General features: G+C 37.4%; 1 protein-coding gene across 1 annotated transcript; it reads left to right on the top strand.

Moving 5' to 3' along the window:
* Window positions 1-4,085: 4,085 nt before the first annotated feature.
* On the top strand, window positions 4,086-5,250 carry LOC122306465 (MDIS1-interacting receptor like kinase 1-like). The gene is made up of 3 exons (XM_043118895.1): window positions 4,086-4,230; window positions 4,663-4,881; window positions 5,099-5,250. The coding sequence occupies exons 1-3, from the start codon at window positions 4,086-4,088 to the stop codon at window positions 5,248-5,250; spliced, it is 516 nt and encodes a 171-aa protein (XP_042974829.1).
* The last annotated feature ends 8,638 nt before the right edge of the window (window positions 5,251-13,888 follow it).

Genomic DNA, 13,888 nt, shown 5'->3' on the forward strand with positions numbered 1-13,888 from the left:
CATATCCCCTTATAAATCTTCTGTAATAGCCAGTGAGGCCTATAAAACCTCTCAAGGCCTTTAAATTTTTAGGGGCTGGCCATTCGATCATGGCTTTTATCTTGGCTAGGTCTGCTTTCACTCCATTTCCTGATATCAAGTGTCCCAAGTAGGAAATTTCAGTGCAGCCAAAACTGCACTTGCTCAACTTAGCAAATAATTGATTCTCCCTTAGAATGTCAAAGGCCACTTGCAAATGTCTCACATGGTCAGCAGTGTTTTTGTTGTAAATTAAAATATCATCAAAGAAAACTAAAATAAATTTTATGAGATGAGGCTTAAAAACCTGGTTCATGAGACTCTGGAAAGTTGATGGGGCATTGGTTAAACCAAATGGCAACACCAAAAACTTGTAGTGGCCTTCATGTGTGCGGAAGGCCATCTTCGGGATGTCTTCAGGATGCACCCTAATTTGATGATACCTTGACCTGAGATCCAGTTTTGAAAAGACCTGAGCTCCATGTAATTCACCTATGAGCTCCTCCACCACTAGAATGGGAAATTTGTCCTTGATAGTAATGTTGTTCAATGCCCGATAGTCCACACATAACCTCTAAGAACCATCAGCTTTCCTCACCAGTAGCACAAGTGAGGAATAGGGGCTTTGACTGGGTCGAATGACCCTTGTTTCTAGCAACTCCTTGAATATTTTCTCAATTTCATCCTTCTGAAAATAAGGGTAACGGTATGGCCTGACTGAAATAGGATTGGTGTTTGGTGGAAGCTTGATGCTATGGTCATGGGATCTTGTTGGGGGTAGGCCAGTAGGGGTTGCAAAAATGTCAGGATAAAGGTTGAGGAGTGATTGGATGGTTGGCGGAATAGGGGTTCTTTGGAGAGGAATTGTCTTCAATGAATTGTAAGAGTAGCCCCTTTTGTTCTAGGCTGTTAGCCTTGGACAATTTCCCTTCCTCAATTAATTTTGTACTGCTGAGCCCTTTTAAAATTATTGCTGCAAACTTGTGAGTGAACTGCATAGTGAGCTGCTGAAAATTCCAAAGTATTGATCCAAGGCCTTGTAACCATTGTATACCAAGGACCACATCACATCTAGCTAGTACTAAGACATATAAGTCCATGGTAAAAACATGGCCCTGCATATTAACATTAACTCCCACTGCCTTGCCTTCACTTTTGAGTTGATCCCCATTAGCAACCTTCACATTCACCCTTGCCTCTTCCTGGACGGTTAAGGGAACTTGGGCTAGTATTGCTGGGTCAAGGAAATTATGCGTACTACCTGAGTCTATTAAGATAGTCACTGCTTGGTTCCCAATTTTACCCCTGATACGCATAGTTTTGGGGTTGCGTGACCCCAAAATGGCATGTAAAGAAATTTCAGGACATTTCCCTTTATCTAGACTTTCCACCACTTCCTCTTGGGTTGACACTTGGCCAGTATCATGGTCGATAGGAGGGTTATCCTCTTCCACTTCCTCAATCAAGTATATTTTTGGGGCTGTGACAGCGATGGCTTGGATTCTATTTGGAATCACAATGATAACAAAGGCCCTTCTCTCTACGTTGTTTCATTTGGTTTTGGGAAATCTTATGGACAGGGACAATGGCGTTGGGGTATGTTGTGTTTGAAGATTTGGGATGTAGTTGGGTTAATGGTTGTGGTATATGGTAGGTAGGCTTAGATTTGATGATGGCTGGGTCAGTGTAGGTAGTGGTCATGGTTTTGGGGTTGGATTTCTTATAGAGTAACACTTTCTCTTCCTGTATCTTAGCAAGTCCATAAGCAGCCATCAAATTAGTAGGCTCAAACATTCTCACAGTCAAGCGAATTTCATCCTTAAGACCACTAAGGAAACAACTCAATTTAAAGGGATCAGAAACGCCTCTTAACCTGTTTGATAATTCCTCAAAGTTAGACTTATACTCCTTCACCGTGCCTACTTGTCTCAACCTAGTGAGTTGTTCCACAGGATCATCATAATTACTAGGCCCAAATCTGAGCAATAAGGCCTTCACAAAGACCTCCCAGCTGGATAAAGCTCCTGATTCATCCAAATCTTGGAACCATACAAGGGCCTTGCCCTCCACATGGAAGGAAACTAGCCTCAAACGGTGTTGTGGTAATGTGTTGTGGAAGGAAAAAAAATTGATTGACCTTATAGAGCCAACCTGGGGGATTATCTCCTGTGAAAATAGGAAAATCCAACCGTATAGTGTGTGGAAAAATCTCACCAATATGAGGTGTGATTTGATGTGAATTGCTGTTTTCCCCATTGTGAGTTGCACCTGCTGATAACAGCTTGTTCACATTGTGCAGGTCAGTGGCAACTCCCAAAAATTGTTGCATCATAAAATCTATCTGCTGTCGCATTGCCAACATTTCAACTTCAATGGTGGTGAACTGTGAATCTGATTGTTGAATATGAGCTTTAATGGTCTTTCTGAACGCTAAAAAACCTTCTTGCAGATCCTTTAGACAAGTACCTTCAGCCATTTCTTGTGCAGAATCGGAGGCTTTGGATACCACTTTGTTACAACCAACTAGTAATTGTAATGGAAATTAATGGATTGAAATTGAATATTATATTGATGTAAGAAAATAAACTCTCTTCGAGGGGAGCGCCACCAGGTTCAACAGAACATTACAATAAAAAATTCCAAATCCCCTCTTTCGGACGCACAGGTAGAATTTATATTAACAAGGGAAATAAAGGAAAATACGAAACTGCCCTTATCTAAGGGGCTTCAATTAATAGGGTTACTTTTATTTACTTTACTACTAATGGCCCGTAAGCCTAGCCCACTTCACTCCGGCCCTTCAAGCCCACTTCAACTTACATCACTTCAGTCTAGGTTTCCATCTCATCTAGCCGACAGCCTTCTACTTCGAACTGGGTTCTCTCATCTCTGCACTTCATCCGTTCACCTCCCTTGTCTCCTTACCTTCATATACGCCGTGTGACATTTTTCCATGGGCTTTGATGGCAACCTGAAATTATAACCTACACTTTCAGAAACCTATAGACCTAACTATGATAACACAATATGAAACAATGGAAGTTGGGCTGCTACGGCGGCACAAAGATGTGAAACAAACCCCGATTTGAAGAGAAACTGAGAGAGATCTAGAATATTTGAGGGAAACGTGAGAAAAAAGATAGAGCGGAAGAGAGAGAGAAAGAGAGAATGATGCTTACCTTGGGTTCAAAATGACAACTCAGAATTGAAATCCTACCAAAACCACATCACCAATTTCACAAGAAATCTGCAAGTGGTGAGAAAGAGAGGGTGGTTGGCTGTGACGGGTTGTGAGGCTAGAAGAAAAATAAGATGGAGAGGGAGATGATGCTTACTCTGGCTCACATCGGCAACTAAGTCAAAAAATCTTCCGAACCGCAACACCAAAACCCACCAGAAAATCGAAGGGCATGAGAGAGGGAGAGAGAGTGAGTCTACAAGAGTCTTGAGAGTGAGTCTACAAGAGTCTTGAGAGTGAGGAGAGAAAAATTAGTTGCAAAACTGAAAAGATAAAAATTGTAGGTGTTTGAGGAAGAAAAAAAAAGCTCCCGGTGGAGGAGTTTTCGGAAAGTGAAAACCATAAAGAATGATGGAGATAATTGACTGGAAAGAAAAATCAAAAAAATTGAAGGTGAAGAATACTTACTGGCAACGACATTGTGTGAGGGTCTTCAAATAAAAAGGTGAGTCTAGGCCTGGGCCTTACACAAAGCTAGAGCCAAAGGAACTTAACCTCTTGTAATGACGAAAACAGCTCCAATATTACCCATTTCTCTTTCTACGTCACATTTTTTCTCTTTCTCAATCATGCAAACTCCCAGCCCACTGCACAAGAATAAGGAATCCTACTAAATCTAAAACAATTTTGGGGAAACCCAAAATCTCTCTGACATTGGATTCTGACAAACTACTCCTCCCATTGTTTCTGGCCTGAGATCACTTGCTCCAACGGTTCTATCATTAGATTATCCTTTCGAGATTATAACATCAATGGAATGGTCCCACCCTTCATTTGCAACCTCAAGAATCTCACAACATTTGATGTTTATAATAACAATTTCCATTCTATGGAGTTCCTAAGAGCTCTCTACAACTCTTTCAAGCTGGAAATTCTTGACCTCTCACAAAACTACTTTTATGGTGCCATCTCCGATGACATTCATCGCATATCTCGACTTCGAGAGCTCAACCTCGAAGGCCACAACTTTATCGGTAACATCCCAACATCTATCGGGCGGTTGACAGAACTGAGGAAACTCATGCTTATCTAGTGTGCATTTACAAGGTCTTTCCAGCCAGAAATTGAAAACCTATCCAATCTTGAGGAACTGAGATTGGTCTATAATTCTAAGATAGTGCCATCATTGCCTTTGGAGTTTGAAAAGTTGAAGAAACTAAAGTTTTTATGGATGGCTAGAACAAATCTGATCAGGGAAATCTCAAACATGATTGGACAAAAGGTAGCTTTGGAGCATTTGGATTTGTCAAAAAATAGCTTGACTGGGAAGATCCCTGACAGTTTGTTTATGCCAAAGAATCTAAGGATTGTTTACCTTTACAAAAACAAATTGTTTGGGGAGATTCCTCGAGTGGTCTAGGCTTTGAACCTCGATGTCATTGATCTCTCGAAAAATAATTTGACAGGGACAATTCCCAATGATTTTGGAAAGCTTAGAAATATGACGAGTCTAGCTTTGTTTCTCAATCAGTTATCTAGAGAAATTTTGGATAACATTGGTCGTCTTCTGAGGCTGATAAATCTCAAGTTATTTAACAATAACTTTTCAGGGAGTTTGCGTCCAAAACTTGGGAGGTATTCTTTGCTAGAAGAGTTTCAGGTTTCAACCAATAAGCTTACAGGAGGCCAGTAGCCAGAACACTTGTGTGACAATGGAAAGTTGCTGGTAGTGGTAGCTTATGAAAACCAACTCAATGGAGAGTTGCTCAAGTCATTTAGAAATTGCAGCAGTTTGGAATTAGTAAAGATATAAAGAAATAAGTTTTTTTTGTAATATTCCAAGTGGTCTTTGGACATCATCAAATCTGAACATGTTGATGTTAAGTGATAATTCTTTTACAGGCGACCTTCCCGAAAGATTGGCATGGAATCTTTCACGATTGGATATGAATAAGAATAGGTTTTCGGGCAAAATTCCACATGGAGTGTCTTCCTTGAGGAATTTGTTGGTTCTCAAGGCTAGGAATAACCTCTTCAAAGGCATGATTCATTGAGATCTTTCTCGTTTGACAACTCTTATCCTTGATCGAAACTGACTTTCAGGCTCCATTCTATTATATATTAATTCATGCAAATTATTAAATACTCTAAACCTCAGCCGAAATGTAATCTCTAGACATATTCCAGAGGAACTTGGTTCCTTACCTAGCCTTATTGAATTGAACTTGTTAGAAAATCAGCTATTTGGCCTAATTCCATCAAAACTTGGCCACCTGAAGCTCACTTCACTCAATCTGTCTTCAAATCATCTAACTAGAAGCATCCCAAGTGAATTCGAGAATGATGCATATGCCTATAGCTTCTTGAACAATCCTAGTCTTTATGCAAATAAACCATCTCGATCCCTTAATCTCGAGAACTGCAGTTCGCACCATAAACATTCGGGTAAAACTTCTTACCATTTAATTACTTGGAGCATAGCATAGGTCTTGTGGTGGCAATTCTTCTAAGTTTATTTATTTCATTCTTTGTGATCAAAAATTACAAAAAGAGAAAGCATGGATTGCATTTGACATGGAAGCTCACCTCATTCCAGAAGCTGAATTTCGCAAAATCAAATATTTTGTTAGGATTGACAATAGATAACAAGATTGGTTTTGGTGGATCAAGTCAAGTATACTGTGTTATTGTTAATTATTTAGGTGATACTGTTGCAATGAAGAAGATTTGCAATAACAATAAGCTAGAAGAAAAGCTTGAAAAAGAATTTATAGCAGAAGTCAAAATACTTAGTTCAATTTGACATGCCAACATAGTAGAGCTACTCTGTTGTATCTCCAATGATAAGTCAAAACTTCTTATCTACATGTATTTGGATAACTGTAGACTAGATCGATGGCTACATAAGAACAATAGAGCAACAACCTTTTCAAGTCTAGTCAATCATGTTGTCTTGGATTGGTCAAAGAGGTTGCATATAGCAATTGGAACTCCCCAGGGGCTCTCCTATATGCACTATGATTGCTCACTATCCATTGTTCATCGAGATGTGAAATCAAACAACATCCTTTTAGATCTCGATTTCAATGCACACAGTTGATTTTGGTTTGCCAAAAATGTTGATCAAGGATGGAGAATTGGCTACAATGTTAGCGCTGATTGGCTCTTTTGGCTACGTAGCTCCAGGTGTGTGACGATATAAATTTCCAAGTTTCCGTTTATTGGTGATGTTTTTATCTTTCTCCATCACCAGAAGTTGGCTTAGCTTGTTTTGTTGAATTGAAATGTAGAGTATGCTTGTACAACAAGAATCAATGAGTAGATCGATTACTACATCTTTGGGATTATTCTTTTGGAACTAAAAACTGGAAGGAAAGCCAATTATGGTGATGAACACACATCCCTAGCCGAAAGGACATTGCGACACATTCAACACGGAAAACCTATAGGTGATGCCTTGGATGAGGAGGTCAAGGAGCCTTGTCACTTGAATGAAATGTGTCATGTTTTCAGACTTTGACTCTACTGTACTGGCACACTGCCTTCTCCTAAACCATCCATGAAAAAAGTTCTGAAGGTTTTTCTCCAATGCAACCAGCCAGTTAGAAACGGAAAGAAGAATGAGGTAATTGAGATGCTTTTCCCTTCCTAAGGAATTGGAGGCCAAATGAGGATGCTCAGTATTGTTCAAGAGTGTGAAGTTAGAGCTGCCCAGGGGCTCTCCTATATGCACTGTGACTGATCACTACCCATTGTTCATCGAGATGTAAAGTCAAGCAATGTCATTTTAGATCTCAATTTCAATGTACAAATAGCTAATTTCAATCTAGCGAAGATGTTTATCTAGGAGGGAGAACGGGTTACAATGTCACTCATGGCTGGCTCTTTTGGCTACATAGGTTCAGGTCTATGATAATATAAATTTTCAAGTTTCCTTTTATTGATGATGTTTTTCTCTTTTTTTATTACCAAAAAGTTTGGCTTAGCTTGTGTTGTTGAATTGAAATGTAGAGTAAGCTCACACGACAAGAACTAATGAGGAGATAGATGTTTATAGCTTTGAGGTTATCCTTCTAGAACTGGCAACCAAGAGGAAAGCCATTGATGGTGATGAACACACATCCCTAGCTGAATGGGCATTGCGACACATTCAAGGTGGAAAACCTATAGGTGATGCCTGGATGAGGAGGTCAAGGAGCCATGTCACTTGAATGAAATATGTCATGTTTTTAGACTTGGACTTTATTGTACCGACACACAGCATTCTATCAGGCCATCCAGGAAAGAGGTTCTGAAGGTTTTGCTCTAGTGAAGCTAGCTAGTCAGAAATGGAGAGAACAATGTAGCAATTGAGATGCTTTTCCCTTCTTAAGGAATTCAAAGCCAAATGAGGATGCTCAACATTGCTCAAGAGATGTGAAGTTTGAGCTGCTAGGGGCTCTCCTAATTGCACCATGACTGCACACTACCCATTGTTCATCGATATGTGAAGTCAAGCAACATTCTTTTAGATCTTGATTTAAACGCACAAATGGTTGATTTTGGTATAGCAAAGATGTTGATCAAAGACGAAGAATTGGCTACAATGGTAGTAGTGTCTGGCTCTTTTGGCTACATGGCTCCAAGTGTGTGAGAATATAAATTTTCAATTTTCCTTTTTATTGACAATGTTTTCCTCTTTTTCCATCACTAGAAGTTTGGCTTAGTTTTGTGATGTAGGATTGAAATGTAAAGTATGCTTGGACAACTAGAATTAATGAGAAGATCGATTTTTATAATTTCGGGGATATCCTTCTAGAACTGACAATTAGGAGGAAATCCAATGATGGTGTTGGACACACATCCCTAGCCGAATGGGCATTGTGACATTTTCAAGATGGAAAACCTATAGGTGATGCCTTGGATGAGGAGGTCAAGGAGCCTTGTTACTTGAATGAAATGTGTCATGTTTTTAGAATTGACTCTATTGTACTCACACAAAGCCTTTTACCAGGCCATCCATCAAAGCAGTTTTGAAGGTTTTGCTCCAAAATAACTAGCCAATCAGAAATGGAGAGAACAACGTGGCAACTGAGATGCTTTTCCCTTCCTAAGGAACTCAAAGCCAAATTAGGATGCTCAGCATTGTTCAAAAGAAATAAAAAACCAAATCCTCTATGGCTACTAAAAAGAATTGAATGGTGAAGTTATTCCATGATATTATTTTTAGTAATAACTTCACCATTGTGTTTGCACTTTCATACTAGATGATCCCTTGTTTCACTATACTACTTCTTTTCATTTCCAAATTTTTGAAAACTTTTTTGTTGTAGTTTACACCCTTCAAGCCTTTTTTACTGTCTGCTTTACTCTATTTTTAATGAGTAATTTTTAAAATCCTTTCAAGTGCTTGCAATACACAAAGGGTAAACATTGGAATCTACGTTTAATTAAAATGAAAAATACAAAAATTGATATCCTAAATAATTCCACCCCATCTCCCCAATATGTCACCACAAAAGCATGGCCAAAACTAGAGATTCTTTACCCAAGGGATTATCACTCTTCTTAAACTAGCTTGCAAGGTCAATCACATGGACAACGATCCTATTGGCAGACTTACAAACTTAAAAGGAGTATTTCTTAGGTGCCAGGCATATCACTTAACTGAAACAATTAGTACTGTAATCGAGCTGAGTTGAGCTTGTCCTTGGCTTGTTGAGCTCGGCTCATGATTACGCCCAAAGAATAAAGCAGTAGTTGTAGCATAGCTTTGGGGTGTCGATTTTATAGGGAGACAAATTAAAAGAATAGTAGAAGGAAGAAAAAAAATAAAGAAAAATATTAAATAAGTAATGGAGGACAAAGATTAATTTTAACAGCAAAGTAAAGTGAAACAAAGTGATTAACGAAAAAAGTACTCAAATTTGACGAACAGTAGAGCATCGGAAATCCCTTGCATAAATTTGATATTTTAATTATTCTTAATTCATTGGATAATTCAATTAGGAACTCAATAATCGAAATTCCCAATCGGAAGGTATAAATTTATAAACCAAAATTAAATCAAATGTAACCCTTTGAAAAATCATTTACCACTTTTAAAATACGTAAATTACTATCCCTATTAAAAAACTCCAACGACAACAATATACTCGGGGAGCGATATTGCAACAAAGAACTAAATCAATATAGATAAATAATTGATCCAAACATAATCAAAGAACTAATCCATTCAATAGAAAAAGTATGACTGAATCCATAAACAGAATAAATTCTATGATTATTCGGAAAAGAAAACATCAACGATAAATTGAGAATAATAAAACAAAAGAGTTTTAATAATTAAAAATAAAATACACAAATTAAAAATAAATTAAAAATACCATCTAATGTGCAAAATCATCCCTAGCCCTATTTGAGAATTTAGTCACTCATAAATGTAATGGACAACAAAAATCTCTAGAGAAAACTGAAGTGAACGGTGGCCATGGAAGTGATTTTCTCCTTTCTTCAAATCTGCCTCTTGTGCCTCTTCTCTTTTGAATTTGACCAGGCTTTGACTTGTTACTCTGAAATTAAACATAAAAAAACTGCTTACGAGTATCCCAATGCAGATAGAAATTCAATTCAAGAATACACATTAATTTCTATGATTTCTATTCACTCACATTTTATCATTTTAATCTAATAATAGGATATTTAGAGAGCACTTTTGAGCACTCATCACACTCCCCAACTTATTCATTACTAGTCCCTAGCAATTTTCATGCTAAAATAACAAAGAGACCAAAGAAAATCACACTCAAAGGTCACCAAATTCACACTTTCTAGATTCACATATCAAAGTAATTTAAGAAATCCAATAACTCTACCACAAGCAATCCACCTATACCATCCACAGACTGTGTGTGTGTTCCAAACTATATCCATCTAACCAGAAGCCTTGACACATGTAGCATCAAGAACATCTAAAGTGAAAGGTTCAACTCCATAACTCATGGGTATAAAAGTATTTCGTGTAAGGATTTCTCTATAGAGTTGACAAGGGGTGTATACACACTCTCATGGGGAATTAGGCAATTATGTACAAGCAACAAGCAAACATTGATCTTATGATAGGAACACTAACAAATGAGACTTCCACCAGTCTTTTCAACAGCTTATTTAGGATCAGAACAGTCAACATAAAAGGTTGTAACGTGGCTTGAGTTCGGGGCTATATATAAAAGAAGAGGATGAAAGGGATTAAAAAACTTCCAAGTACATACAAATGAAATTTTATTGAATATCTCAATAGACCACACTTCTCTGTTGATGTACTCTCCAAATTTTTAGATCATTAAATAATAATGCTTTTCCTTCTTTTTCCTCTTCTCTCTCTCTTTTTCTTCAACAATTTGATAGATAAACACATGTCACTTTGGTATTCTTGCCATTTCTACCAACTTTTTCTTTTTTTTTTTCTTTTTTCTTTTTCTCTCGAAGCTCACTCAATTGAACACTATGCAACTTATACTCTTCTCTCTTTTTTTTCTTTTTCTTTTTTTTTTAATTGAAAATGATAAAATAAAAGAAAGAAAGTGAAAATTCCATACCTAGAAAAAGGTAGAAAAATTAGTGTATAGGTTATACTCCAATGTGGAGAGGTATGGATGATATGGCCATATGAAAAGAAAAAGTTACATATGTTTATTGGCTCAAAGTTGGCTACTAGGGTCTATGATGGAAAGGGTTAGCTTGAAAGGCTTAAACGTTAATCCGAAGTTGACATTCGTCCTATCCCAAGTATATCCACCATACCACAAACGATGTAATGATATACTCAAAAGTAGTGCCCAATTCAACAGATCAATGAATGCTTATCACAATTTACTGCATTTGTAGTCTCTCAATCTTCTCCAAACTCACACGAATACTTAATCAAAAGAGTTCTCTAACTACATGTGTCAAACTACGATCTTACCACAAACCTTGGATGAGTACATTAAGGGCTCTGTGAATGTTTTAACAAAAATGATTATGGTGGGTTTGATAAATTCACGAAGATGGCTATGAATGAGAATGAGTACACATGTGAAAATGATGCACATGTGATGCAAAAAATTGACACATAAAATATGTCACAGCATTCCAACAAGCATTTTAAATATTGAATTTGCACCACCACCCCCAAACTTAAATAAAACATTGTCCTCAATGTTTAAAAATCAAAATTGAATGGGGAGTAACTAAAAATGGTAGAATACACCTGATGAGTGACAAGGGTAGCTCGCTAAGCAACAAAGATGGTAACATGAAATGACGAAATGAAACTATCATGCAATCAAAAACAAAGAAAACAACAGCAAACAAAAAGGAAAAGAAAGAAAATAAGAGAAAACAAAAACAAAACAAAACAAAACAAATAAAGAAAAAACATACATATGTGATGTGGTCAAGGTTGATAGACCAGATCCACAAGTGGAATGTCTTTCACTTCCGGAACTTTCCTATCAATTAATACTTTAAGGCGTTGACGATTTACTTTAAAGATCCGACCATCCTTAGGATCCTCTATTTCTACCGCCCATTTTCAAAAATATTTTTCACTACAAAGGGTCCATTCCACCTAAACCGAAGTTTTCCTTGGTGCTTATGAAGTCCAAAATCATGTAAGTATACTCGGTCATTAGGCTCAAACCTCTTCCTAAGAATATTTTTACCATGAAACGCTTTCATTTTAATCTTATAGATTTTAGAGTTAGGCAAAGGTTTCAATTTAACTCTTGATGCTTTCATACTTACAAGAATTTGTTTTTCACCTTTATTAGGCAACTCCTCAAATTTCAGTTGCCATGCTCGTGCTCCATAATCTTGAGTTTTATAAAAAACAGCACAAATATCAACAATATTAGATGAATCACTAATAATATCAAATTCAAAATTAACAAGGAAATATTCAAGGAGATCAAAATCGTAAGTTGTGTGAACTCCCTTGTCTATGAGTGTGTCAATCATGTAAATTTGGTGGCACTCATCATCCTCTATTGGTTGTTTTCCAATATGGAAAATATTCAACTCGAGAGTCATATTCCCAAAAGAGAGCTTCATTAGACCATTCCTGCAGTTAATAAGAGCGTTAGAAATAGCGAGAAAAGGTCTACCTAAAATTAAGGGAATTTTAGAATTAGAGTCAACAACAGAACTGGTGTCAAGGATTAAGAAATCAATAGGATAATAAAATTTGTCAATTTGGATCAAAACATCCTCAACTATCCCTCTCGGTTTCTTAATTGAATGGTCAGCCAATTGAAGCACAACAGAAGTTGGCTTAATTTTACCCAAACCAAGCTGCAAGTAAATGAAATAAGGCATCAAATTAACACTAGCTCCTCAATCTAGCAAGGCTTGCCTAAACTCATGATTCTCAATATTACATGCAATAGTTAGACAACCAGGATCCTTGTACTTAGGAGGAATTCGTTGCTCAATTAGAGCACTAACTTGCTCTGTCAGAAATGTTGTCTTCTTAACATGGTGCTTCCTCTTCACTGTACACAAAATTTTGAGAACTTTTGTATAAGTAGGAACTTTTTTATTAACAAGTAAAAGAGGAAGGTTAATCTTTACCTGCCTGAGGTTCTCTAAGATTTCACTACTAGAATCTAAAGTTCACATACTAGATTTTAAAGCTTGAGAAAATGGTACCTTAATTGAGCTCTTGATTACCTCGGCTTCCTTGGGAAACTCAATACTATCATTGCTTTGTTCCTCTTCAATATCCTTTGGCTTATCAGTTTTTGGGATATATAAGGACTTACAACTTATTGTCACAATGTTATTGACCTCTTTCAAATTTCCTTGTGCTATATGCTGACCTTGGGGTGTAGATTGAGGTTGAGAAGCGAACTTGGCACACTCATTCACACTCAAGGAGCTCATCATCTTGGATATATGACTCTTGATCTCTTTGTTTTCTTCAACAACCTGCATAATCAAAAATTCAAACTTTTGATTAGTTTTACCCTGTGCTTCAATAAAAGCATATAAAGTATCTTCTATAGAGTTCCTAGAAGATGAAGGTGTATGATATGGTGTAGGATATGATCTAGGGGGTTGTGTAGGCGGCTGGTTTTCAGACTTCCAACTAAAATTGGGTGATTACGCCACCCAAGATTGTAGGTATCAGAGAAAGGTGCAATAGGCTTCATGTACATACCTAAGGCATTACATTGTTTCTCATACATCCCTCTCATCTCAACAAATGTGGGGCACTCTTGGGCGAGGTGATCTACCCTGCTACACACAAAACATGGTCTAAAAGACTCTGCATGATTAGCCATGTATGTTGGCTTTAAGTTCTTAGTCTTTAAAAACTCTAACTCTCTAGTGAGCATCCCAACATTAGCTTTTAGATTATCCTCTTCCCTGAGATGGTAAATTCCACCACCATTTAGGTTTCCTGTAGGTCGTGACCTATTTGTGCTCTCAGTAGCACTAGGCTCAGTCCAAGTGTGAGCTTTTTCAGCAAGCTCATTGAGGTATTTTATGGCCTCATCAGGATCTTTCTGTAAGAACTCACCATTACACATCATCTTCACAAATTGGCGCTCTCTAGGTGTAAGTCCCTCATAAAAATAGCTAACTAAGCACCAATTCCCATACCCATGGTCATTGGTGAGCACATACTCAACAACTCCTTAAATCTTCCTCGTCCTTTTGTGCAAAGGT

This window comes from Carya illinoinensis, chromosome 4, assembly GCF_018687715.1.
Source record: "Carya illinoinensis cultivar Pawnee chromosome 4, C.illinoinensisPawnee_v1, whole genome shotgun sequence".
Lineage (NCBI taxonomy): Eukaryota > Viridiplantae > Streptophyta > Magnoliopsida > Fagales > Juglandaceae > Carya > Carya illinoinensis.

Coding starts and splice junctions, on each gene's coding strand:
- LOC122306465 (XM_043118895.1), top strand. CDS start 4,086: ATGGAGTTCCTAAGAGCTCTCTACAACTCTTTCAAGCTGGAAATTCTT. Junction 4,231..4,662: donor CGAAGGCCACAACTTTATCG/GTAACATCCCAA, acceptor ATAATTTGACAG/GGACAATTCCCAATGATTTT. Junction 4,882..5,098: donor AACCAATAAGCTTACAGGAG/GCCAGTAGCCAG, acceptor ATTCTTTTACAG/GCGACCTTCCCGAAAGATTG.